This window comes from Puma concolor, chromosome B3, assembly GCF_028749965.1.
Source record: "Puma concolor isolate L17-30 chromosome B3, mPumCon1.1.hap2, whole genome shotgun sequence".
Lineage (NCBI taxonomy): Eukaryota > Metazoa > Chordata > Mammalia > Carnivora > Felidae > Puma > Puma concolor.
Genome location: NC_141672.1, coordinates 129,750,296 through 129,776,250, shown reverse-complemented (window position 1 = coordinate 129,776,250; position 25,955 = coordinate 129,750,296). Strand labels below are relative to the sequence as shown.

At 47.0% G+C, this 25,955-nt stretch overlaps 1 protein-coding gene across 2 annotated transcripts in view; it reads right to left on the bottom strand.

Moving 5' to 3' along the window:
- PCSK6 (proprotein convertase subtilisin/kexin type 6) overlaps nt 1-25,955 on the bottom strand; it is a 193,076-nt gene that overhangs the window by 130,275 nt on the left and 36,846 nt on the right. For both annotated transcript variants that reach the window (XM_086711391.1, XM_086711393.1), the window contains exon 2: nt 12,787-12,891. In XM_086711391.1, the coding sequence (XP_086567517.1) occupies nt 12,787-12,891 (105 nt within the window). The remainder of the gene's footprint in view (nt 1-12,786; nt 12,892-25,955) is intronic.

Genomic DNA, 25,955 nt, shown 5'->3' with positions numbered 1-25,955 from the left:
ATCACTGCCTCGTTTCTCAGCCAACCACAGAGAAGTACAAGAGGATCCTGGATTCCTGTATCCTGCCTTTTGCCAGGTCTACCTGCCCTGATTTCCCTGTGGTTGCATATTCAGTTGCCTGCTCAACAAAGTTGCATTCAGTTTTACTGTGTTTCTGATGCATAGGTACCACTGGGTCCCATCCAGGACCAAAGCACCCTCCCCTGTGCCCCCAGCTCAGATACAGAGTTCTGTAGATGGCCCTCAGGTTGGAACCCAGGGTCCAATGGCCTGTCTAGGAAGGTCAGAGTGCCGATGACCCAAACCACATGACTGAAACATTAGCTCTCCCTTCAAATAGTATCTGTACCTGTCCTTGCTAAAGGGGTTACCCATGAAGAGTGATGTGATTCACGAGAAAGGGATACATGGTTTAGGATCTCTAAGGAGGTATCACTCACGGAATAGATTCTTCTGCAGATCTCGAGAACAAATATGGTGGAACAGTGAAGTGGTCATGATAGTGAGTATCAAGCCTGGGAGGGAGACTGAGGCTAGTTTCCCTTATCCACATGATTATCTTTATTAGAAAAGGCAACCTAAGATCCTTTGTGGGGTTTCAAGTATTTTTCATAATATTTCTCTGGTAGTGTACCTGGGCTGTCCATTTACATTGAAGCTTCACTTGTCACCTATCCAGATCCCTCAGAACTTCCCTGGGAGGTGTTCCGCCTTTCTCTTGGGAAAAGATGCAGGGGAGGAGACAGTAGCACGCATGATCTACCTTTCAAGGCCACAGACTAGAACTAAACTAAACTCAAGTAAGACTGCAAATGAATGGACCTGGAGCACAATAAAATATATTTAGTGTCTATGTATGCCTGGTAAGAGTTGAGCCCAACCTCCTTACGAAGAGAACAGGCTGATCGTCAAATCTTCAGGTCTTTGGATTGAAGGAAGGGGGAAATGCTGCACACAAGAAAGAACCTGCTTGTAATTCGCCCTCTGTAGGTTTTCCAGTGGGTTGATGGTGGCCTCTCAAAAGGTATGTCCACCCAGAAGTAATTAAAGTTAAGGAGCTCCAGATGAGATCACCCTGGATTATTTGGATGTGCCCTAAATTCCAATGACAAATGTCCCCATATAAGAACACAGGGGAGAGGCGCCTGGGTGGCTCAGTCAGTTAGTCAGCTCAGGTCATGATCTCACGGTTCGTGAGTTTGAGCCCTGCATCAGGGTCTCTGCTGTTAGCGCAGAGCCTGCTTCAGATCCTCTGTCTCCCTCTCCCTCTGTCCCTTCCCTGCTCTCTCTCTCTCTCTTTCAAAAAAAATAAAATAAACATTAAAAAAAATGGCAGGGGAGATTAGAGACACAAGAGGACAAGCCCTTGGGAAGATATAGACAGAGGCAGAGGTGGGAGGGACACAGCCACAGGCCCAGGAGCAGCTGGAGCCACCAGAAGCTGGAAGAGGCAAGAAACGATTCTCAACAAGAGCCTTCAGAGGAGCTACCGCCATGTCGATACCTTGAGTTCAGACTTCTGGACTCCAGATTGTGAGACGATAAATTTCTATTGTTTCAAGCCACCCGGTCTGTGATCATCTGTTACGGCTGTCCTTAGAGAGTAACACAGGTTTAAATCATGGCCTTAATCAGGGCTGAGAGTTTTAAATATTTGAAAATCCATGAGGCTGTCCTGCAGAAGGAGGATCTGAGAGCCCAGGTTTGGCCAGACCTCCCCTCTCGCTGCTGGTGACGAGAACACACAGGACCCCAGAGGAGGGACCACAGTGGCCGAGGCTGGGTGCTGAGGCCGAGTGCACTGGGCCGGGGAGAGATGCTCCAGGCAGAGGCTCTTGACCAGTATTTTAAACGCTGGAACAGCTGTCCTCGTGCACCCCCTGAGGCCAGCTCTGGCTAGAACCACTTCCCACACAGACCTGGAGCTCTGGCCCCGACTGCTCCTTCCCCGGTAAGCCACAGGGCACCCAACACCTCTCCCCACTGCCACCTCTCACATTCCAGCTGCCCCCAAAGTGAGCCTGCTCCCCACTCAGGCCCCACTCGGCCTGCTGATTCTCCCTTCTAGCTCAGTGGCATGAAAACGCACCCATTCTCCAAATCAGAACAAAACTGGAATCCGCCCCAATGTGAGGGCCTCACATTCAGTCTGCTAGAGGTGTCAGGGTCCTGTCCCCTCTTTTTACGGCCGTGGCCAGTGCCCCTTGTGTCTGGGTGGTCACAGGACTGTCAGGGTGTCCCTGCCCCAGGACCAATGCAGAAAGGCAAATCTGACCCCCTGACCCTCACTCTAGCCCAGGTCACTCTCTCCTGGTCTTCCACATCCAGCAGCAAGTGTCCAAGGCTGAGCTGTGCCACAAGCTCTATGCCTTCTGACTGGCGTGTGCTCCCTGCCTTTGCTGGGCCATTTCCCTGTATTCACCGTGTGTGTGTGTGTGTGTGTGTGTGTGTGTGTGTGTGTGTGTATTAATTTTGAGGCAGGGCAGAAAGAGAGGAAGAGAGAGAATCCCAAGCAGGTCTGTACCATCAGTGCAGAGCCCAATGCAAGGCTCAAATTCATAAACCATAAGATCATGACCTGAGCTGAAGTGGGAGACTTAATGGACTGAGCCACCCAGGCACCCCTGCATTCATCTTTTAACCATTATGCACCCTGGAAACCTTGTCTGACATCCAGGCTGGCTGTTGAGGGGCTCCTAGACTCCCCTGCATGTCTCTTTACTAGCGCCTTTGCCCCACAATGTGGACATTATCTGTTCAGGGGCCCTCATTTCCTCAGTCATGTTAGCAAATACATGCCCTGTACCACGTACTTCTCAGCAACGATAGGCTGGACCGAAGTACTCTCCTCTTTCTCACTGAAAAGGCAGATTAAAAACGGATGCAGGCTGAATACAAACTTAGGTGTGCATCTGCCAGAGGTCAAGGGCTTGTCCTGCACCTCATTCTTCCAACACTGGCCAGTCTGTAATTGGACATACCTGGGGGTTGGGCTGATGCCCCTCTGCTCCCCACTGGCCTGGATTTTGCTCACCCCTGTATTTCAGTGTATCAGGCAACGCATGGCACAGAATGGGAGCTCACTAAATGCTTTCTTGAACGAAGGAGTGCTGTTAAGTGACTACATTACAGATTACAAATATAGCATAACTACAAGTAGACTTTTAAAAACATATTTCAGAGGAGAAAATGCGATGGAGTCTCAAGGACCACCCGATGACCTTGGTTGATCATTTGTGGAAGATCAACGGGAAATGATCTGGAGCCAGAGCAATGTTTGCCAAAGGCCACGTCTGGCCCAAACGCAAATCATCTCTCTTAGCAAACCTGTATAGACCTGTATAGAGTGTCTTGATTTCTTCAAAGTCACATTTTGAAGGTGGAACTTCACACTGACCCTTTTCTTTTTATCTATTTTTTTTTTTGGTACGTTTCTTGCTAAACATGCAGCATATTTATCATAGAAAGTTATTTGCTCTGGGGGAGAGAATTCTAGTCATGCAGAAGACTTCATAATCTTCCCAAGGTTATGTGAATAGCACTTCTCCCTTTTGCCGGCCTGCCCCTCCAGCTTTCTTCTGGAGAAGTCAAATTAAAACTAGGCATCTGGTGAATGCCATTCTGTAGATAAGATAAGACAAAATTTAAAGATGTGTATAAAGAGCTAACAGAAATGAGCAGGATCCCACTAGATGGCCTGCGGGTGTCATGGGTTATCAGTGCTACTGGGCTGTGAATTGGCCAAGCGTTTTGGCAGGTGTGCCTTGGGCAGACCTGGTCATGTTCTCTTCCCTGGGGCCACAGGCATGCTGCCAGACCAGAAGCTGGCCTAGCACATCTGCTGTAGGTTTGACAAGTGGCAAAGGGACTTATTTTGTAGCTTCCTCCCATAAGCCAATGACACCAGGGAGAGCATGAAAACCCAGCCACATTCCACCCGAAGCCACCATGTGCCCGTGTCCTGCTGTAAAGCCCTCAACAGCTCACAGGGGCCCCTCTAGGGCTTGAGAAGTCTAAGGAACTTGGTGGGAGCTGGAAAGTCCTAGAAGGGGGCTCCAGAGTCTTTGCTGTGAGATGGAGCTAAGGCAACAAAGGCCATATGCAGAGATCCTTGACCCCACCCCCTCTCGTGTCCCCACTACCTCAAGGGGAAGAACACGCATTTGACTCAAGCTGCTAAAATCCTTGACATGCCTTGTATGCTCAGTTTGTTGAAAGTTAATTCTATACAGGTTCTGGTTTCCATGCACAGTTTTATCCAGCACGTGGGAGCCAATTCTTGCCAGCTCTCTGTTTTCTTTCTCTTTCTCCCTTAGCATCATCAAAGGGAAGGACAGTTTGCTGAAGGACAGGGCATTCCCTCTACTGTTCACCTTGAGTAAGCCAGCCCCTGAATGTAGACCAGGGAAAATCTGTGGAAGAAGTCCAGACCCCTGAGGGTCCAGGTGCCATCAAATCCTAAGACCTCCTTCCAGGGAGAAGCAGAAGTAAAGTAGGTGATAAGTCTCTGACTCACTTCCCCTGTGGGAGATTGCCCGAGCTTCCGCCTCCAATCTGCAAAGTCAACGGGTCGGCTCAGCCCACTCCAAAGACCCTTTGGCACTCAATGGTCTATGATGCTTAGATCTTGATTCCCATCAACACTGGACCCCTCTCAACATCTTGTCCCAACACTTGTTGGGCCAACTTTCAACCAGGTGAAGAGTTAAGTAAGAAGCCAACTCACTGAGTGAAGAATTTAAAGAAAGAAAAACACTGCTCCCTGACAAGTGCATGTGACCTTACGGTTTTCAAGGTCGCCCCTCTCTCATGATAGGCAATGGTTAATGCATACGCGACAACAGCAGGAAGCTAAGGTGGGCCTTCTTGCCCCAGGGCCCAGGGTCCCTCAAGAATGGAAGGACAGCCTATGGTCCCAGGAAACCCCAGAAACTACTGGCAAAGTGGTGTGGATATGAGCACATGATTTCTTTCTTCTTCTGGAGAGAGAGAGAGAATCCAGAAGTTTCATCAGCTTTTCAAAAAGGGATCTACGATTCTAAAATGGGTAAGAACCATTAAACTCAGCTAAGCTCATGGAGTAGAAAGTGGATCGGGGCTTTCCATGTGAGGATTTGAGAAATGGAGAAATAGAGCAGCACTGATGTTCCTAGGGAGCAGAGGGGACCAGCCCCACAGGCAAGCAATGATTAGACAGCCTCACTATAGCCTGTCTCAGTGAGATGCCCAAGCCTACCTGAGTGTATCACCTTGGGGCGGGGTAGGGGATGCTGAGCTGCTATGGCAGTTGCTCAGCTGTAAACCCAGCAGCCAGGGCAGCATAAGAGGGAGAGGAGAAGGAAGATGAACCAACAAAATAAAGGGTATTCTAACTTGGCGTAGAAACCTACCTCCTTCCTCCCCCAGTGGCATGGAGGCACCTGGAAACCTAGCCCTTCCCCACTTCCTCATTCTACAGCCACAACTGAAACAATGTGTAGACCATCTCTCCAATTCTTGCCATCTGAGCTGAACTACCTGAGCCAAAGGATGACTGCTTTATATTGGTGAGAGATGATGGTACTCATTCTGCCCATATTGGAGACCAGTAGGTGTGAAAGTACTTTGGAAAATTGGGTCTATTCTTTCATTTATAAGTTAGTTCTTACTTGGTTGAAATGAAAGAGAGTTACCCTTGTTCTCCCTGACCCTCTTGAGCATCACCTGCCTCTACTCATGGACAATGGGGCAGGTAGCCAAAGCCTAGGTCCCCCGCGTTCACCAACCAGATACTGGTCAGCACGCCTGGTATCCAGCCAGTATTGTCTGTACTTTTGTCATTGTAGGCTTTAGTGATACAGGATGCAGCTTAATTAGCTCATCTGGGCCCTTTTTAGGATTTTTATTATTTTTTTAATGTTTATTTATTTTTGACAGAGAGAGAGAGAGAGAGAGAGAGAGAGAGAGAGAGAGAGAGAGAATGAGTGGAGTTGGGGCAGAGAGAGAGGGAGACACAGAATCCGAAGTAGGCTCCAGGCTCTGAGCTGTCAGCACAGAGACCGATGTGGGGCTCGAACTCACAGACTGCGAGATCATGACCTGAGCCAAAGTCGGGCGCTCAGCTGACTGAGCCACCCAGATGCCCCAGGATTTTTGTCATAATGTTACCAAGGCAGGGCACAAGTCACATCTAACGTAGTTACATAAAAAGAAGCTGATAAACAAATGATAACAGATATAACTTGCTTATGTGAACCTACTCTGTGCAAATTGAGATATGTTTCAATAAACATTTACTAAGTGTCTGTCTACTATTTGCTGGGTAGTCTGCTGGACCTGCATGGGAATAAAAACAACTAAGATGCGGCCTTGGCCCTCAAGAACTTTACAATTCACTGGCAAGAGATGGGCTTACATGCTTTTAACTGTAAGCTCCTCCACCTCAGGTCAGCTCACCTCCCTATCGCCTCTCCTTGGGTTCCGGAAAACTTAACAGTCTCCCCAGCCTCATGCTCCAGGCCTCCCTGCCTCCATGGGAACCATCTGCAGCTCCCACCAACCCCATCCCTGTCACCAAGCACACTAAACCACTCATCACTCCCACCAAACGTTGCCGTATGCTCCTGTGTGCTCCCACCCAGGCCCGCAATCTTGGCACTATTTCCAAAATGGCCAGGAAACAGATGTTACAGGAACAAAAGGGAGGAGGCCGTGGTCAAACAAGTCCGATAGCTGCCGAGCTAGACAGGCTTCTTTCCTTCCTTCAAAGAGGAAGACGGTGCAATTTCTCCTACATCTATGTGACCACTAAACTTTTCAAGATGGCGCATCTCCCGTGACAGCGGTCAGCTCGGAATGAAGGCTGGATGTGGAGGCCCCCCAGACCCTCTCTGGCCCTGCCACGGCTATGCTCAAATGTCAAGCTGGGACAAGAGTAGTGAGAAAAACAGACATGACGCCTCTGCTCCTGGAATCCAGTGAGGAATATAGATTCTAATGGAATAGTCTCGCAAGTCTAGAATATAAATATACAACTATAGGAAGAGCAAGTAAAGTCAGAGGACTCTGAGCCAGCTTCTGGCAGCAGGCACACATGAGCCGAGACAAGCGGGTGAGGAAGAGACACAGTGGGGAAAGACAGCCTGTGCAAAGACTCTATAGGGGGAAAGAGCCCATGCTGTCTGAGGGGTTGTAAAGGCCAGTGTGGCTGGGGCCCAGGGGCCACAGGGAGGCCAGAGGAAGAAAGTCCTGGGAGGGACATCCTAAGGGACAGTGGTACCATCATATGTGTGTTTCATAAGACCTCCTGGGAGAGTGGAGAGCAGACTGGTGAGAGGCAAGGAAGTCTGCGACAGGCCAGGAAGGAGGGCAGTGCAGTGGTCCACATGAGAGAGGGCAGGGGTGCAGGGGGCAACACAGGACAAGGGCAGCACAGAGCTGTACAGGGTGTAGAACAAGTGTGGTGTGAGGGAAGCTGCTGCTCACACTGTGGATGCCAATGACACTCTTCTCTGGGACAGAGCAGAGTCAGGGATGGTCAGCTGGGTTGTGGACTTGGACATGTCTATGAGGCATCAAAGCAGAAGCATTGAATGTGCTAGTGAAGTAATAAAGCACCATCTTTTAAAGTATATTTTGAAATTCTAACTTTTTACCAATTCATAGTGGCCATCCCACTCGACCCAGTCGGGTTGTACAGAAAATGTGAAGAGACAGGGGCGCCTGGGTGGCTCAGTCGGTTAAACATCCAACTTCGGGTCAGGTCATGATCTTGCGGTTCATGAGTTCAAGCCCCACGTCGGGGTCTGGGCTGACAGATCAAAGCCTGGAGACTGCTTCAGATTCTGTGTCTCCCTCTCTCTCTGCCTCTCCCCCACTCACACTCTGTCTCTCTCTCTCTGTCTCAAAAATAAAGAAACATAAAATAGTTTAAAAAAATAAAGAAAATATGAAGAGACAGCTGGAGATTTCTCTAGTCTCCATATGGGCAAATCCATCAGACCCTAGGTGGCAGCTGTCCCCTGCCCCCAGTCTACAACAAGTTCATCAACCCTGAGATCAATCTGGTCATTTGCTGTCTATGTGCTTGAATTTGCCAGGAACTTTTTGTTTGCACTTTGAATGGCTCTTGCACACAAAACTCTCAGATAAAATTCCATCTGTGGTTAATGGAAAGATCTGCTTAAACGTTGCATCACTGCTGGAAAGAAACCTGAGCTTTGATTAAACTCTGGGGGCAAAGTCCCATCCGACAACACAGAATGCCTACTCTGGTCATGGAAATCACTTCCAACTTCTGAGCTTAAAGCACTGAAATGAAGCCTCAAAGTGAAGGTTCCCATCGCCCCGGAAGGAGCCACTGAGGGCCTTCCTGATAACATCTTTATCCTTCCATTTCTGTCATCAATCTGGCTGAGAACTGAAGGGAAGGGAAGGGCTGTACCCGAGTCATCGCACTAAAATGTAAGGGTTGGAAGATGTAGGCAGCCACGCCGAACTATAAGCCAGCTTGGAACGAAATCAGAACAAGTAATTTAAAAAAAATTTGTGAGCCCTTACAGCCATTGGCCGATGCTTCTGTAACATCCACCCTTCTCCAGACTTTTGGCACAAGAACAAGTTAAAAACAAATGCTTTCAGTTTGCTTAAATGATAGCCCTTGGAAAAACCCAGTGACTGATACTGCATGCGGAGAACAGTTGGGCTGTTCTCCCGAGGAGAGGGCTGATCCACAAAGCACTTGGAGTAAAATGGCCCTTTTCAAGGGTGGTAAAAAAACAAAAACAAAAACAAAAGCAAAAAAAACCACCAAAACATCAAGTGAAGGTAATTAAGAATGCAAAGAAAACAACAGCACAATTCTGGTATGCGATCCATGCAAAAAGATACTTAATAAATGCATGTGCGTGCTCACGCACGGGTGGCTAAGGAACTCTTAAATATTCCCTCCCCGCTTGTGTTTTGCTTTGCTTTAACAAATGTACACTCTCGCAGCTCTTTTGTGAGGTAGGGGTTGACTGTAAATTCCATCACTTATCAAAGTGCTCTTACACAATAGGGACTGGAGCTAATTAAAATAAAATACCATCTGCATTCGATCGGACTGTACCGGAGCCCTGTAACATTCATTTCCAGTTTGGTCATTCGAACCCAATGGCAACTCTGCATTCCAGTGTCTCTGAATAATATTAACTCATCTTGTCCTTTTCTTATTAATACTAATCACACCATCTCCAAACGCCAAGGTGTCACAGAAATGCTTCGCTCACATAGGAAAGCGTTCTGGCGCGCCACGAGGAAAAGATAACACTACACACGTGGGTACGCCAGCTAATTTTGCCCAATATTTAATCAGAAATGACGAGGCAGAGTAAATATTAGTTAGCCAGACTGACAGCTAATTGATCTGGTTTGTATTCAACTAGACTGATATAAACAGAGGGATTTCGCTTGCGATTCTGAATTCATAATTGGTTCAGATGTCTATATGCTTTCCCGGAGGCTACAAATTTAATTAGTGTTGTGAGAAAGCAGCGGCCAATCGCATGGAAGTCACAGGCAGGGCTGGAATGTGCAGGCTGTTTACCTTTTCTCTCTCTTCTCTAGCGGCAGGATGCTTTGATAGCAGCCCTGCAAAGCTTATTAAGAAGTTCTTGTGTAAAAAGGACTTGTATTTGAAAAAACGTAACTGCCATAGCCTTTGCTCAGAGAAAGTCTATCCTTCTTTCTCTTCCATTCAAGGACACAACTGATCGCTGGGAATGGTTGGCCCTCGGTCCCAAACTGAATGTAGTACTTTGAGTGCACCTCAAGTGAACGAGCCCAGCACCTTAGATGATGCAGCAGAGGCGGGTCTGGCCACTCCCACCCCACGGTGCTCAAGCCTGCCTGGACTCCTTCTCTGACGCCTTGAACAATCTCATGCCCAGCTCCCATGCCCTGCTCTGCTGGGGACTCACCCAGGTGGACGCCCAGGCATCTCTGCATTCCCTTGGGCACAGGGGTACCCAGCAGGTGCACAATTAATATTTTTGGGAAGGAAGGGAAGAGCAGCCAAGTTGAATATCTTTAGCCGTTCTAAAATTTAGTCACTTAAAAAAAAAAAAAAAAGGATGTCTATAAAACTCAGGTCCTATTTCAACTCTGCCTTAGTTCTCTAACAATTGAGAAACCAGCTTAATCCTCAGAAGGACCTGTGGAAAGGGGCCAAGAAAGGCGCTGCCCCAGTATCTTTCTCATTGCATAATTACGTTGGGGTACAGGGGCTCCCCCATTCAAATGGCTTGCCCCTTGTTGTAACTATCTGTGTGGTAGCAATTTACCACAAACTCTCAAGGCTTCAGATGAAGAAAAAGCACATCGTCTTCACAAGACAGAGCACCGTATGCTTAGAAGTGAAATTGTGGAGGGCCATGGCAGGAACTCCCTTTCTAGCTCAGAAGTTTCTCAAGGCTTTGAGAGGTGATGCTGTTGTGAATCTCAGCACCCCCTGTGCGGCCTCAAAGAATCCAGTTTCTTTGGTGACCAGCAGAGACAACCCCCTTCCACTCAGTGTAATACTGACAGAGGCATCCAGTCTGCTCACCCTTCTCCAACTGCCCCATTCTGTGGGAATTGGCAACTACAATCTGGCTCTGCTTCCAGGAGGAAAAAAATGTAAATATATATATATATACATATATATATATATATATATATACATATATATATGTGTATATATATATATACATATATATATTTAAATATATATGTTTTTAAAAAGGGGCTGGTATATATATATATATATATATATATATATATATATATATATATACCAGCCCTTTTTATTAAAAACATTCCTTCCAGTTCCATGGTGTGAACACACATAGGTATAATCACAGCCCCCTATGATCAGATGAGAGGATGTATGTTAAAGTACTCAAGCACATAGTAGTCCCTTAATAAGCATCAGATTCTCTTCCCTGCTAGGAAGCAATAATGGGATTAGCATAATGTTTCATATCTACTTCCTTCATTTAAAAAATTTTTTAAATGTTTATTTATTTATTTTTTAATATTTTTTAATGTTTATTTATTTTTGAGACAGAGAGAGACAGAGCATGAACGGGGGAGGGTCAGAGAGAGGGAGACACAGAATCTGAAACAGGCTCCAGGCTCTGAGCTGTCAGCACAGAGCCCGACGCGGGGCTCGAACTCACGGACCGCGAGATCATGACCTGAGCTGAAGTCGGCCGCTTAACCGACTGAGCCACCCAGGCGCCCCAGATGTTTATTTATTTTGAGGGAGAGAGCACATGCATGTGTGAGCAGGGGAGGGGCAGAGAGAGAGGGAGAGAGAGAAGATCCCAAGCAGGCCCCACACTGTCAGCACAGAGCCCGATATGGGGCTCGAACCCACAAACCATGAGATCATGACCTGGGCCGAAGTCAAGAGTCGGACACTTAACCGACTGAGCCACCCAGGAGCCTCATATCTATTTCCTTCTATCTATCCACCCATTTGTTTGCCTACACACCAATAAAATGAACTCAGAAATATGTACATGTCTGCCTTGTCACAGTCCAATGACATGAATGAGTTCCACGAGGACCACTTTCTCATGTGCTCGGAATCAGAGCATCACAAAGGTAAGCCCTGGAGAAGGGTGTGGCGGGTACAGTGTCCAGGGATAAACCATCTCTCCCACCCATCTGTGGCTCAGCCAATACAAAAGGAGCTACGATTGTCAGTTGGGGGTGGCCTGGGACAACACCAAGAACCCATTTCTCCATGGAAACTTTATTATAAATATTCTGTGGGAATAGCTGAAATAGTATCGTGAGCCAGCTTGGAAGCTCAAACTAACATTTTAGCACATTGCTTTCACGAGAAGGCGAGTTCCATGTTCTAAAACTATGATTTACCAATAGCCTCATTTGGGGCTGCTACCGCTTCTCACATGAATTTCATTTTCCCTCATAGCACTCATCACCCTGTGATAGATCACATATTTTTCTACTTACTGCCTCATTTTCTATCAGCCTGACCACCCACTCCAATGACACCACTATGGACAGAGCCTGACACATTGCTGGGATTCCAGAATCACCTGCTGAATGAATGGAGTCATCAAAAGCTAACTTGACCATCTTCAATTTGTAAGCTTACCAGGATCTGTTTTGACTGGCATTTGTGAAACATTAGTCTCAAATCTATGCAGAAAGGAAGTATCATTAACCACCCAATAAACATGAATTACATGAAAACTTAAACTGTCAGCCTCTTTGCAAATTATATTTGTCTTACTCTCAAAGATCACATGAACTTTTAAGGGGAAAAAAGTTATATTTACTGCCCAAGTTTTAAAATTCATGGTAACCATTAAGACATGTGTTATGACAACCGCAAAAACATCTTTCGGCCCAATCTCTAATTTAATCATTAAAACACTGTTTTGAATTCCCTGGTCTTTTTGCTGTTATGGGTGATATTCAGATATTTATCTCCTCTAATTACGGTGCATTCTGTTGATTTCTAAAGATGTAAAATATCAACAGATCTATACTCATTTGATTGTTGCTTCAAACTGAAGCCAATTTAAATTCTCCAGTCTGACAAGGGACCAAATATTCTGAGCATTCAGATGGTCTGATTTGTTGCTACACATCTGTCTTGTTTTATTCAAAGTGGACAAAGAAAACTAACGACTATGTAGAACCATATTAAAATCAAGGCTCAGCTCTTTTTAGAAGCACAGACCCAAACGAAAAGCAAACAATGCTCTAGGCCTTAGGAAAGGGTCCTGTCCAGAGAGTAGAGATCTGTACCTGGGGGTCCATCCTGAGGAAGGTATGAGGGCCTCTGCTGCTCAAAGTTGATCTTTTAAAGGTTTTGCTATGATAAAAATGGTAGTAATTTTCCAGGTTTCCAATCTGCAAAACAAGAAGCAGGACACTATCAGTTAATACAGTCTTAAAAACAGCTTCAAAAATCCTCTATCCCACAAAAATCTTCCCTTTCTCTTAGAGACTCATTCTGCTCCCAAAGGAAACATACCCTCCGTTATGCCTTCCCACTCATCTCTCTGGCATATAGTTGGTATTTACAAACATGACGGTGGATTTAGACAATCCTTTTGGGATAAACAACACAGGGTCGTGTTTCCAGTGAAGCAAATCTTGTATTAAGTGCCTATCATTTAAAATGTGTACTATCTTGGCCAAGTTTGGTAGACCAGAATCCATGTTCATTTAGGGCCAAGCATCCCTGAAGTAGCTAAGTTAGTGTCAAGTCAGGCTTATACCAAAATATTCATTTATAAACAAACTCCATCTTCTCCACCCCACGGGTAAACTGAAAGATCTAAGAATGAACATTCGCTCCCAAGCAAAACAAGGGAGCCAAAGAAAACACGCACGTCCATCTGCTTGGGGATTGTGAAAAGGTCAGATGAGAACATCCAAACCCCCAGGGTGTCCCAATTTTCTGCCAGGGGTGGTTTGTCGAGACAGATTTCAGCTTGAGGGCTGGACAGAACCAAGAGAAGCAATGGATGTGGCCTTCGGGACAGGCAGGCTCTCATGCCTCAGTGACCCTTGAGTATCAGGACATTGTTCTCAGAAGACCTGTTTTTTGTTCTGACTTTCACTGGTTGTTGAAACTAGCTTGTTGGTCACCATCCTTGAAAGCAGAGCTTCTTAAAAGAGGCTGGACTGAACATTATACAGACTTTCAAGTTGCCCTTCTCAGCCTAAACCATCCTAGTTTTCTTTTCCAGCTTCTGATCAAAGGGAGAATTTAAGACAATTTGTCCTCTAGGATGGCACATGTGTGGTGATTACAATATGAATCTGGTTCAAAACCTTCCCTCTCCCTTCACCACCACTAGCCATGTGATCTTGGGCAAGGACATTTGCCCCCTGTGAATCTCGATTCCTTATGTGTAAAACGGGGACAAAACTACTTAGCCACTGGAGTTCAGTACAACTAAAGTCTGAGCAACGCCCAACAACCTTTGGCTACACCTGCCTCGCTCAAGCCATTTTGTCTGCTGTGACCTAACCCCATGAGGCTTGACCGGCCCAGGCAGAGACCTGGGGGGATGTGGATGCTCAGAGTGGCCATTTCCACAAGATGAGAGCCCTCCAGCACTCGTTTCCAGCAATCCCAGCTGCCTGGCTGTCTCCTGTTCTTAAGTGTCAGGAGATTCCCATTTAAAAATCCTCCTTTTTCAGGGCATCTAGATGGCTCAGTTGAGCATCTGACCTTGGCTTGGGTCATGATCTCACGGTTTGTGCATGTCAGACCTGCATCGGGATCACTGCTGTCCGTGCAGAGACCACTTCAGATCCTCTGTCCCTCGTTCTCTGCCCCTTGCCTGCTTGCATGTGAGCTCTCTCTCTCTCTCTCAAAAATGAACATTTTTTAAAAATTAAATAAAAAATAAAAAATATATAAATCCTCCTTTTTCACTTAAATTTGCTCCTGAGTGCTCTGAGTTGTAAGTGACAGCTTACAACTATGGAACACTGAATACTATTATAGTCATGAGGATTAAATAGGTATCATGGGTGTTCAACAAACACTGGTCGGGATTCTCTTTCTGGCTCCTCCCCACGGCTCCTCCATTCCCCTCGCTAGGACCAGGATGCTTTAGATTTGGCCCAATCTGGGCCCACATTCCAACTCGATCCCTTCCTGCGGGTGACCTGGGCTTCAGGCCCTCTCTGAGTCTTAGTTTCCTTGTGAAAATAGTAACTACTGCCTTGCAGGGTTGCTCTAAGACTTAAATTACACGAATATAGGAAGATCTAGCAGAGTGCCCAGCAGGTAGTAAGTGCTCAATAAATGGTTTTCTGCAATTAAGATTCTCAGTTCATGTTCTACCACGAGACACCCCTTCTGCCATCATAAACCTCGTTATTTCGGCCCCATTTTGCACAAAAGCACTTTTATTTCTCCTACAGATGAGTCACCTTGCTCACTTCTTCAACAGAGTTAATTGCTAGATATGTCAAGCCTCCTCCTAACGCATGCCAGAGCTGTGATTTAGAGCCAGAAGCAATAATGGAGTCTTAACTTACAGCAGTATTTAATCAGCATGTTTGCTTCTAAGCTGCCACCATCCCTGGGAGATGTTTCACAACTCCTGGCCTTTTAACTCTGGGCATTCAAGTCAATTCCCATCCAGGGACGTGGAGAAACTAAGAGGTGAATCAAATTTGCTGGCAAAGGGGTGGATTACTCGCAGAGCTGCTGACCTTAAGCAAACCCGTGTCAGGGCAGCCCTGGAGGTCATTCAGGGCAGCACCTGGCCTCAGGGCAGCCAAGCCAAGCCAGAGGTAGCCAACCCCACCACCACCCAGCTCCCTGCCTTTGAGCCACCATGATCATCCTTAGCAATGGTGTCCAGGGTCTGAGCTAATGAGGGCTGCTCTCCTCGAGCAATCCATGGGAGGAACAGATGCTCCCCAGGGCTGACCTGGCAAACCAGCCCCAGTGGCAGTGGTGACCAGTGCCACATCTGTCTGGAAGTGTATGTCCAGCCCAGCATAGGGACTGGGGGGTTCGGGAAGGACCACTCCCAATGTAGAGGAGAAGGGGACACCAGCCAAGGCTGTCCTCCTGCCCCTGCAAGGTTAGCTGCAGAATAAGCTGGAATGTGTTTCAGAAAAACCAGTGAGGGGGTCAGACCACCGGCTGTTCATAAATCTGACAGCAGCTGCAAGGGTCCCTGAAATTCTGAACACCTCTCTCCACCTTCTGGGTCCTTATGGAGAGTTGGCATGAGTGGGTGGGCAGCAGCCACATTCCTTCCTCATGGCCAAAGATTTGAGGCCAGATAGTGTGATTCAGGGCAGCACAGGACAGAAAGTACTGGAATTACTGTAAGGGTAAGAGAAGGAGAGGATGGGGCACCTGGGTGGCTCAGTCAGTTAAGCATCTGACTCTTGATTTCAGCTCAGGTCGTGATCACACGGTTCATGGGTTTGAGCCCCCACATCAGGCTCTGCACTGACAGTGCAGAGCCTGTTTGGGATTCTCTGCCTCCCTTTCTCTCTCTCTCTCTCTCTCTGCTCCTCCCCCACTCATTCTCTCCCTCCCTCTCTCTCTCTCTTTCTCTCTGTAAAAAATAAGCATTTAAAAATAAATAAATAAATAAATACTCATTAATTCAGAGTAGGCATCAGAAAACTATGGTCCATAGGCCAAATCTGGTCTATCTCCTGTTTAGCTTACTTTTTTTTTTTTTTTTTTTTTTTGTGGTAAAATATACATAGTATAACATTTGCCAGGTTATACCATAGTATAACATTTACCATTTATCAGTGTGCAGTTCAGCGGCACTGAGTACATTCACAATGTTGTGCAGCCAACGACACCCTCTGTCTCCAGAACTTTTCTCTCTCCCCAAACTGCACCCATTTCATGAACTCCCATTCCCGCCTCCCCGCCAAACCCTGGCAAACTCCATGCTACTTCCTGTCTCTGTGAGTTTGATGGCTTTAGATATCTCATATGAGTAGAATCATTTGCCCTTTTGTGACTGGCTTATTTCCCTAAACATGGTGTTCTCAAGGTTCATCCATGTCGTGACATTTGTCAACACTTTCTTCCTTTTAAAGGCTGAATAATATTCCCTTGTATTTGTATACCACATTCTGTTTTCCATCCATCCATTCATGGACACACGGATTTTCACTTCCTCCCTTTGGCTATTGTGAATAATGTTGCTATGAGCATGTGTATGCAAATACCTGTTCATGAACCTGCTTTCAATGCTATATACACCTTGTGTTTTTATCAATAAAGCTTTATTGGAGCACAGCCACACCCATTCATTGACCTACTGCCCATGGCCACTTTCATATTACAATGACAGAATTGTGTGCTACTGAGACCCTCTGGCTCAGGAGCCCAAAACATTTCACATGTGGCCTTTACAGAAAATGTTTGCCAACCTGTGATTTATGGCATTTGCTGCTGAGCATACTTTGGGAGTCCAGCAAAGTCTCTGATGATGAACATGGCTTCTCCAAAAGTTGGGGACCACCAGTCCACATGCTGAGGGGCTCTGCTTAGAAACATAGGTGCAGCTGCTGTCCCAGCACCTGTGGCGTCTCATGTGGCCATTGAGCTGCCCTTTCTCCAGGAGCCCTCTTTGTCGGATGCCCCAGGAGGTCACTCACATCTGTCTGACTCACACTATCCTGCCCTCTGCCATGGCCCTCCCCTGGTATCAGGCATGGGTCAGGAATATGAGGTTTTCATCATGGCCAAAAGGTCAGAAAGGATCAAGGAGGGGGCAGTAGATGGGTGCACCTGACTGCTCATGGAACACAGCCAAGCGAAAGTCATCTCGCTTGGCTGATGCAGCATTTATGATTTAGGAGCTATTTCCTACTTCCTTCTCCTCCCCCACCCCATCTAAATATTCCTCTGGTTCTCACCTTGCCTGCCACCCCAGTTAATGCCCCTCCCAGCTTAGGGAGCTGCTTTTTAAGATCTCCAGGTACCTACATGAGCTAAGAGGACAGAATGGCTGGGAAGCCTCCATTCTCTAGCAGCATCATTGGGGACATGGCCACTGGCCTGGTTAAACGTAAGAGACATGTCCCATGTGTCCCTGTCACATGGTCCTGACCTACAGAGAAGGGAAAGAACCTTGGGAATGGTCCCATTTTATAAATGGGAAACCACCCAGGGAGTTATCCCCAGTTGTTACTCTCAGGGTTTCCCAATTCCTGAACCAACAATCCCTCCCACCCCACCTGGCCACAGATGAATAGGTGACAACATCTGACACCAAATGACACAGAGACACGCAAATTAGGGCTTAGGATTATTGCAACACTTTTGGTACATCTTCAGAGTCAAATGGACAAGAGCTGGAACCATAAGGATAAATAGAAAAGCTGGGGTGGCATAAAGACTTGAATTCAAGGTGATCTTGAATTCACTTTCCTAAGTGAGGAAATATCATTATTTTGATATGACTTCTGCACTGATATTAAGTAGCTACTCCTCCCAACTTGGCAGTCTGGGCCATCCTGTGCTGCTGTCCCTCAGCCACGGCCTGGGACAGTGTTTACCCCAGGCCTCACTGGCCTCTGGGAGTCACCACTCACGTGCTCTGTGTACCGCTTCTCAAGCCAGTATCGAAGCAGCCTGCCTTTATAAACATGGGGTGAGTGGCTTCCACAGAATATCGCTGTTTGAGGGTGCTGGCAGTCTCCTCTTCCTTCTCCTCCTTGACAATGAGAGAGAAATTCTTCCCCCAGCATCCTAGGCTGTCTGCCTGTCCTGCCCAGCTCTGAGCCCTTCCAGAACCTCAATTTGCTCTCCATCAATGAATCTGATCTCTGGTGTGCAGAGTGTTTTGTTTGTTTGTTTTTTTTTAAGTCACAACATAAAATTTCAGTGCCTTTTCTCTTTCCTGTCCATGGTATTTTCACAATGCATTAATTAGAGCCAGTCTGTTAGTAACCCCCTCCAAGAATGTGAACAATCTTCTGAATATGTAACACTCAGGTCTCTTTACTCATCACTGATGTGTAATTATACACATTAGTTGATAAAATTGGTAACATCATTAAAACATCATTAAAAACCCTGCTAAACGTTCTCGGCCAGAGCATTGGGAGAAATGAGATCAAAGAATCCACAGTGAAGACAGTTGAAGCACGGTTTCTCTTTAATGGGGTACTCTATTTTAACAAATCTAGATGGGGCGCCTGGGTGGCTCAGTCGGTTAAGCGTCTGACTTCGGCTCAGGTCATGATCTCACAGTTTGTGAGTTTGAGCCCCGGGTCTGGCTCTGTGCTGACAGTGCAGAGCCTGCTTCAGATCCTCTGTCCCCTGTCTCTCTGTCCACCCCCAAAATAACTAAACATTAAAATAAATAGGTAAATAAATAAATAAAAGTCTAGATAATGTCTGCACATGGTACAAAATATACATAGTACAAAAGCACACAGAGTTCGCAGGGAATGGCAATTCTCCGTCCTTCCCATCTCCCAGCCACTGAGGGTCCCCAACATTTACTGGGTGCTCCTGGCTCACGTCAAGAGCAGCTGGCACTTGCTGAGCACATGCCATGTGTCAGGCAGTAGGAGAGCAGTTTTAGATGCCTTCACTTGTTTGACTGTCATGACGCCCTTATGCTATCCTCATCCTGAAGTTGGGGAAACTGAGGCACGGAGTGGTGAAGTAACTACTTCAAGACCATATCTTGAGTGAGTAGCACAGTGAGGACGTGACCTCGGAGTTCCCATTCATAACCATCATGCCTTCTGCCTCTTGCCACATTCACAGCATTGGTTGCCATGGGGGGGTTCCCAGTCATCTTGGTTCTCATCCTCGATTGCAGGTGTGTTCACACAGGGCCAAGTGGCTCAACAGGCGTCCACTCTCCATTTCAAGCAGAAATCCTGAGAGACATATATTCCATGCACGTATCTATTCCATTACGTCCACATGTGAGTGTATGTGCCCATGTGTACACACGGATATGTGTGCTTATGCATATATATGCACGCATGTATATATGTACGCATTCAAACATGTGTGTATACATGCATGTTCACATGTATATGGATGTGCAGTGTGCAATATATGCGTACATGTATATGGATGTTTATGGGTATATATATGTATGCATTCAGATATGTGTGTATATGTGTGTGCATGTATGAGTGTGTATGTATGTACACAGAGATGTGTGGGTGTGTGTATATACATGTATGTGCATATTCAGATATGTTTGTATATGTATGTATACAGTTGCCTGGGGTGTTTATGCAAGATTCACAAATAAATGGCTCTGAAATGCAACCAGGAAAGTCTTTGGTTTTCCCACAGCCCTGATATCCAATAGGACCTCCTGAGGCTGCTATTAATTGCTCTAATTCAGAACTTCTGGGTCTGAGGGCCACCAAGGCCACTACCTTGGTCAGAATCACCTGATAGCATGAATGCTGGCTGTGAGCCAGGCCCACCCCCAGATGAAGGTTCCGGCTCCTGGGGTCCCGGCTGCTGCCACACACGGGTATGCTAAAGCCTCTTCCCAGGAGATGCTGAGCTGTATCCAGGGACTGTGTCGAGTCCCTTTCCAGGAGGCTGCCCCTCCCTCGCTGGGCCTTCCAGGCTAGCTCCACACCAGCTCTTCTGGGAAGCCTCTCCCACCCACCTGGGTCCTGAGCACATCTGTGCTGTACAGGCTGAGTCTTGCTGGGGCAGGGTCACAGCCTCACCATCTTGGTTTCCTTATTCCAGGCTGAGCATAGAGGGGAGCAGCCCCCAATGTGCACGTCCCAGATGACTCCCCACCACAACCAGAGCCACAGCTAGAGCCGCCATCTTGAGGTCAGCATCTTCTTGCCACCCTCACCTCCTTCCAGATCTGTTCCTCCTCTCTAGGAGTCCCTTGTCTTGGTAAATGGTGCCACACCTTCCACAGGTGTCCAGTGTCACCAAACCCTCTGGAAGTGACCTGCTGAAAGTTTCTCAAGCCTGGCTGAACCCCATCACCCCCACATCAGTGTAGGTGGCCCCACTGCTCTACTAGGACCAAAGCAGGGCCCTGGCTGGCCTCTGACCCTCTTCTGCACCATTGTACTGCCATTCCTACCCCAGCCCTGCCTTCCCTTCCACAACAAAGCCTTGGCCCCTCATGGGGCACATAAGAATCTCCACCACTAGGCCAGGCCACCTCTCTGGCCAAAGGCCTGGCCCTGGTGGCATCACCTCTGTCCTTGGGTGCTGCTGTTGTGTGTCAGCCCCTTCACACCAATAAGACTACCTCCCACTCCATTTTTAACCATCACCTGAGCTATCACTGCCTCCAGGAAGCCCTCCTGGACCTTCCAGGATCAGGTCTGCACACATGTGGCTATCATAACCCACCTTCCCTCCATCCTTCCACGGTAAGCTCTCAAAGGCAGGAACTGTCATCTGTAAATCCTCAGGCCCTGGCAGTGTCTGGTGCATGGCAGAAGCTCAAAACATATTTGGTGAAATGAACAGATTTCAAGTGATACTGGAAGGACACACACGTCTTCCCCTCTCTGCCTTACATATAGTTGTCCGGCGTGGCCCTGGGGCCAACCAAGACCCCGTGCCTCTCAGCCCAGTGACTGCTGTCTTGCCTTTCAGGTTCTCTCTAAGCCTCCCCTCTCATGACGGTGCTGAGGCTGTGGAGTCAGGCAACCATCTACCCGCTGTGTGGCCTGGGCTAGGCCCCATGCAGCTCCTCTGAGCTCCACTCCCACGGGTGCAGGCTGAGCGAGAGGCCATGCAGGACTCTGCACTTCCATCCAAGTGGCCTGGCACCCTTCATTCATGGCAAGCTAACTGGCCTTGGAGAGGAAGACTCTTGGGGACTACAGGAGGGATGAGTATAAACAGCTTGCAAAGCCAAACAAGGAAGGGGCAGAAGCCAAGTGTGTCGGGGGAGAGGCCTGGGCTGGGGATGTTGACAGGAAGAGCCTCTCTTGTCCCGTTTTGGTTTTTCGGGTTTTTTTTTTTTTTCCTGTAAATTTGAGTATTTCCAGCTTCAAATCACCTCCCTGCTCATACAGGGCAGGTGTGAGGCCCGAGGGATCTGTGGGTGCTGGCGGCTGGGGTGTACCCTGCCTTCCTGAAGAAAAAGAAGATGATTTGTTGTTTTCTGCAGATCCCAAGGAATGGTGGAGAAGAGCCCCATCTGATATATTACGTTTGATTTGCAGCAAAGTCACTGAGGAGCATGCCAAATCCACCCGAGATGACATCGGATCGTTCCAAAGGTCCAGCCGCCCACTCAGCCCTCCAATGAATGTGACCTCAGATGCAGGTGTGGTTCCCTGAGCTCTCAAGTCAGCATGCTGGGTTGGGGGGCTGGGGGGTTGGCTAAATGCACGCTTTGGTCAGTGCACAAAAATGCCACTCCCACCTCCCCAGGCTCACACAGTTAAATCTGCCTCACAGGGACAGCTGATAAGCAGCCACGAAATGTCACGATCCAAGGTCTCAGAAATGAATGGGCTGTAGATGAGACATCTGACTTTGCAAAAAACTCTTCACTTTATCACTCCCAAAGCCTGCCCTTGGCTGGAAACAGATGTTTCGAGCCCTGTCTGCTCGCAGCTGCAGCATGCCGGCTTCCGGACCTGCTGGTCTTCAGGGCTGGCCTCTTCTGAGGGCCTCTGGCTTCTGGGGAAGAGTCTATGTTTAAAAGTCACGGGCATCAGAGTTCAGTTATATAATAGTATTGATCCCAGTTGGTCTGCTTAAGAAAAACATAACTAATTAGAGCCTATAAAAAAACCTACACACCAAATTAATTCTGTCTTGCTCTGGTGACTCCTACCTGAAGAAAGTTATAAATATAGATGGCCACTGAACCTATATTTAGCCAGAACTGAGTTACCTGGTATTTATAATTAAGGAAGGCCAAAGAGGGAGAATGGACATTTTGTTGTTATTTTTTAAAGCATTAAAAAAAGAAGAAAAAAACCTGCTTCCCATTTCGGTCACATATACACATAGCAACATTCTGTTACTGCAATAATTACAATTCTGACCCAAGTTAAGATTATTGCACAATTTCCTAGTCTCCTAAAATTACTTTCTTCAACACATATCCACCCAAAGCATGCAATTAAGCTGCTCAACTTCCTACAAATTCCTGAAAAATCATTAATTTTTACTTAGCAGCCTTCATTTTCTCTTCCCTGAAGTTGCCAAACCGAATGGTCTGGCCTCCTATGAGGATGTTTATATATTATATATTGCTTATATATATTATATTATATATCTGGCCTCAACATATACCTTTAACACTCACAAAGAGCCATCTGAAAAACTCTACAATCTTTACTTTGAAGGTCTTCTTTTTAAACCATTTACTGGTTAAAGATTTCTTTGCAGCCATCTAGAATTAGCCACTTTATCAGATTTCTAAACCCAATGCTACTTTTGTATTTATTTTTGTTTCATTTTGATTGAAAAATACAAAAGTAAGGCTCCTCCTCCTGAAAAAATGCAGGTCCTAAAGCCATGTGGGGCACAGCACGGCTTCTGGTGTGTGGGGGAAGGGCACCAAGGGTACAAGGGGAGACCTGGGGTGGCCCTGAGCAGGTTGCAAGAGTGTCTGCCCTGGGAGAGAGCAGCCCAGCCTGGGTGTCAGAGCCCAAGTGGGTGAGGAGCTTGTCCACACCGTGAGACGTAGACAGAACACATGGCACCTTGGTTACCCACAGGGAGAATGATCAAATACAGTTAACACCCTGGGGTAGTGGGAGAGATTTCTCACCGTTAGACAAGAAAACTAGAAAGAACTCTGTGGTGCTGGGATTGGAATTGGACAGCCATGCGATTTTAGTTTTCCAGATACATATATAGATAGATAGATAGACAGACAAAGAGATAGGCAGACACACCAGCGTGTGCACACGTGTCTCCCCTCACTGGACAGGCCTGTGAGAAGCAACACTCAAACAGTGGCAAACCCACCCAGAGCCCGGGTCTTGGCTTCTAAGTACCATTTTCTACTAAAAGGAACCAGGGCTTTTGGAGAAATGGCTGATTCCAGGGTCAGGGCAGGGAAAGTGCAAGAGGAATCTGTAATACCACATTTGGGAAGAGAGTAAGAAATGATGCAAAGAACTCTAGAGACATATCACCAGCACACGGGAGCCAGACTTGAAAGGCACCTACAAGGCCAAACTGAGACCAGTTGAAAATCGAAATAAATAATCCCTCTTGGAGGTTCCAGTCCAAGAATGAACTAGGAAACCATGAGTCCATACAGATATACTTAAGAACAAATCCTAAGTTGTATAGGAATCGGCTATTTTTACATAGTTTCAAAGCACCTCTCCACAAAATATTTACTAATTATAAAGGGGAAAAGAGAAACTTGACAGGCAGACAGAGCCTGTTAACAGAGTGATCAACAAGTGGGCCACCAGCAATGAGGCAAATTGAAACGTGGGCCATGGGGTCAGACGCAGCGAGAACACCGTGTCACCGCCCGAAGTGCAGAACCCAAATCATCGTGAGCAAACAAACAGCAGACAAACCCCCAATGAAGGGGGACCTTCCACAGAGTAATTGGCTTGACACTGGCAAGTGCCAAGGTCACGAAAGTCAAGAGAACAGTGAGGAACTATTCTAGACTCCAAGAGAGTAAGGAACAGCGCTGTGCAAAGCCATATTGAAGCCAGAGGCAAAGGAAAAATCAGCAATGCTGAACTTGCCTTTATTTAACTTTCTGATATTTTGCTCACTGTGCAAATTTCAAATTTTAAAACGTTGCATTAAAATGATATTTCTCTTGGCCACTAAGTTTTTCTTTTCTGGCGTCCATCCCCTTATAGTTTAGTTGAAAGACCCCCATAGCTGTATGTAACACCTGACTCTGAACAGGATCCTTTCCTGTGAAGGCTACTGTTGGGAAGTTGGCAACAGTGTCGGAGGTATGATGGCCAGATGGTGGCAATGACCATCTGTAATCCTCTGGTTTCCAGGGTGCCACAGTTCTGTAGAATATGGTGCTGTTTGTTATGAAAGACACAGTAAAGGATGAGGGGTGATAAGGTCAGCTCAGCGATGTACTTTCAAACGGTTCAGAAAAAGTTGTATACTACAGTCCCAGCTATTTCTGAGACCTCATGACTGTTATCATATTTTTTAAAAAGAATATTATTTTTGAGAGGTGGGGGAGGGGCAGAAAGAAAGTGGGGGAGGGGCAGAGAGAGAGGGAGACACAGAATCTGAAGCAGGCTCCAGGCTCCGTGCTGTCAGCACAAAACCCGATACGGGGCTTGAATTCATTAACCTAGAGATCGTGACCTGAGCCAAAGTCGGTCGCCTAACTGACAGAGCCACCCAGGTGTTCCTATAAAGAATATTTTAATTGCAATACAACAAGGTAACTAGAGTTCTCACTGTCCCCCTTTCCCAAATAAAGCCTAAAGACCTTCTAGTCTAGAATTGAGGTCAAAACCTGAATCACTTCAACAACCGTCTCTTTGGTGAGTTGGTCCTTGGAACCAGGTCTTCCTCCCTCCCCTGAAACTCATCAGGCCCACAACTACTTTGTAAAAGAGACAGGAAGCCAATGAGGTTTATTTCAAGGGTAGATGACCACTGGGGTCGGGAGGCTGCTTGAGGCCTGGCCCCGTCCATCTATGGATCCGGGCCCTGATCCTCACCCCAGCCCCCAAGGCTGCCCCCCACCTCCCGCGTGGTGGCCTGATACTGCAGATAGGTTCATGCCACTTGTCCCTGTTTGGATCTAGTTGGGAGAAGTGCCCTCGCTGCCCTCCAGGCCCAGGCATGGACCCTATGATGGGGAGGAGGCAGGTAGGTGGAGACTCAGGGAACCCAGTTCTGCCAGATCTCCTGAACTCTTCCAGAGAAGTTGACACTTCAATTCTATAAGAGATCTCCCAAGTTTTTAACATTAGCAACTAATTTTAAAATGTTACCACCACTGGTGCAGCCTATGGACCACAGGGATTCCACGGCCCCTGAAACAAGGGGATCTAGACAATTTGGTTTAGATTTCCCTCACTCGAGGAGGTACACTGTTCACTTGTCTCTGAGTATGCAAGACCTAAGTAAGTGGCCTTATCCTTAGAAAGTCTCACCTGGAAAATTCACCAGGGAAGCTCTGGGCATGCCCAGATGTGCTCTTAGCAAAAAGCATCTCAGCTTGTGAATGGAGTAAAGCCATGTCCGTGACCTTCAGCACCAATGGCCGTGCACAGCACACCTGGCGGGCTGGTTACACCACAGACCCAAGAGCAAAGCTACAGTAAGCACCCCAGGAAAATAGGTGGGCTCCATCTGGGGGTCTCCAGAGAGGCTGGCAATGGGCTGCCATTTGGGGCTACTTCACTGAGGAAGGTCAAAAGGCTGCACGATTTGGGGAAAAAAAGAAAAAAGGATTTTTGTCCTTATGAAAGATAGGCTTAAAATTCAAACTTTAATATCTAAAACACTCTCACTA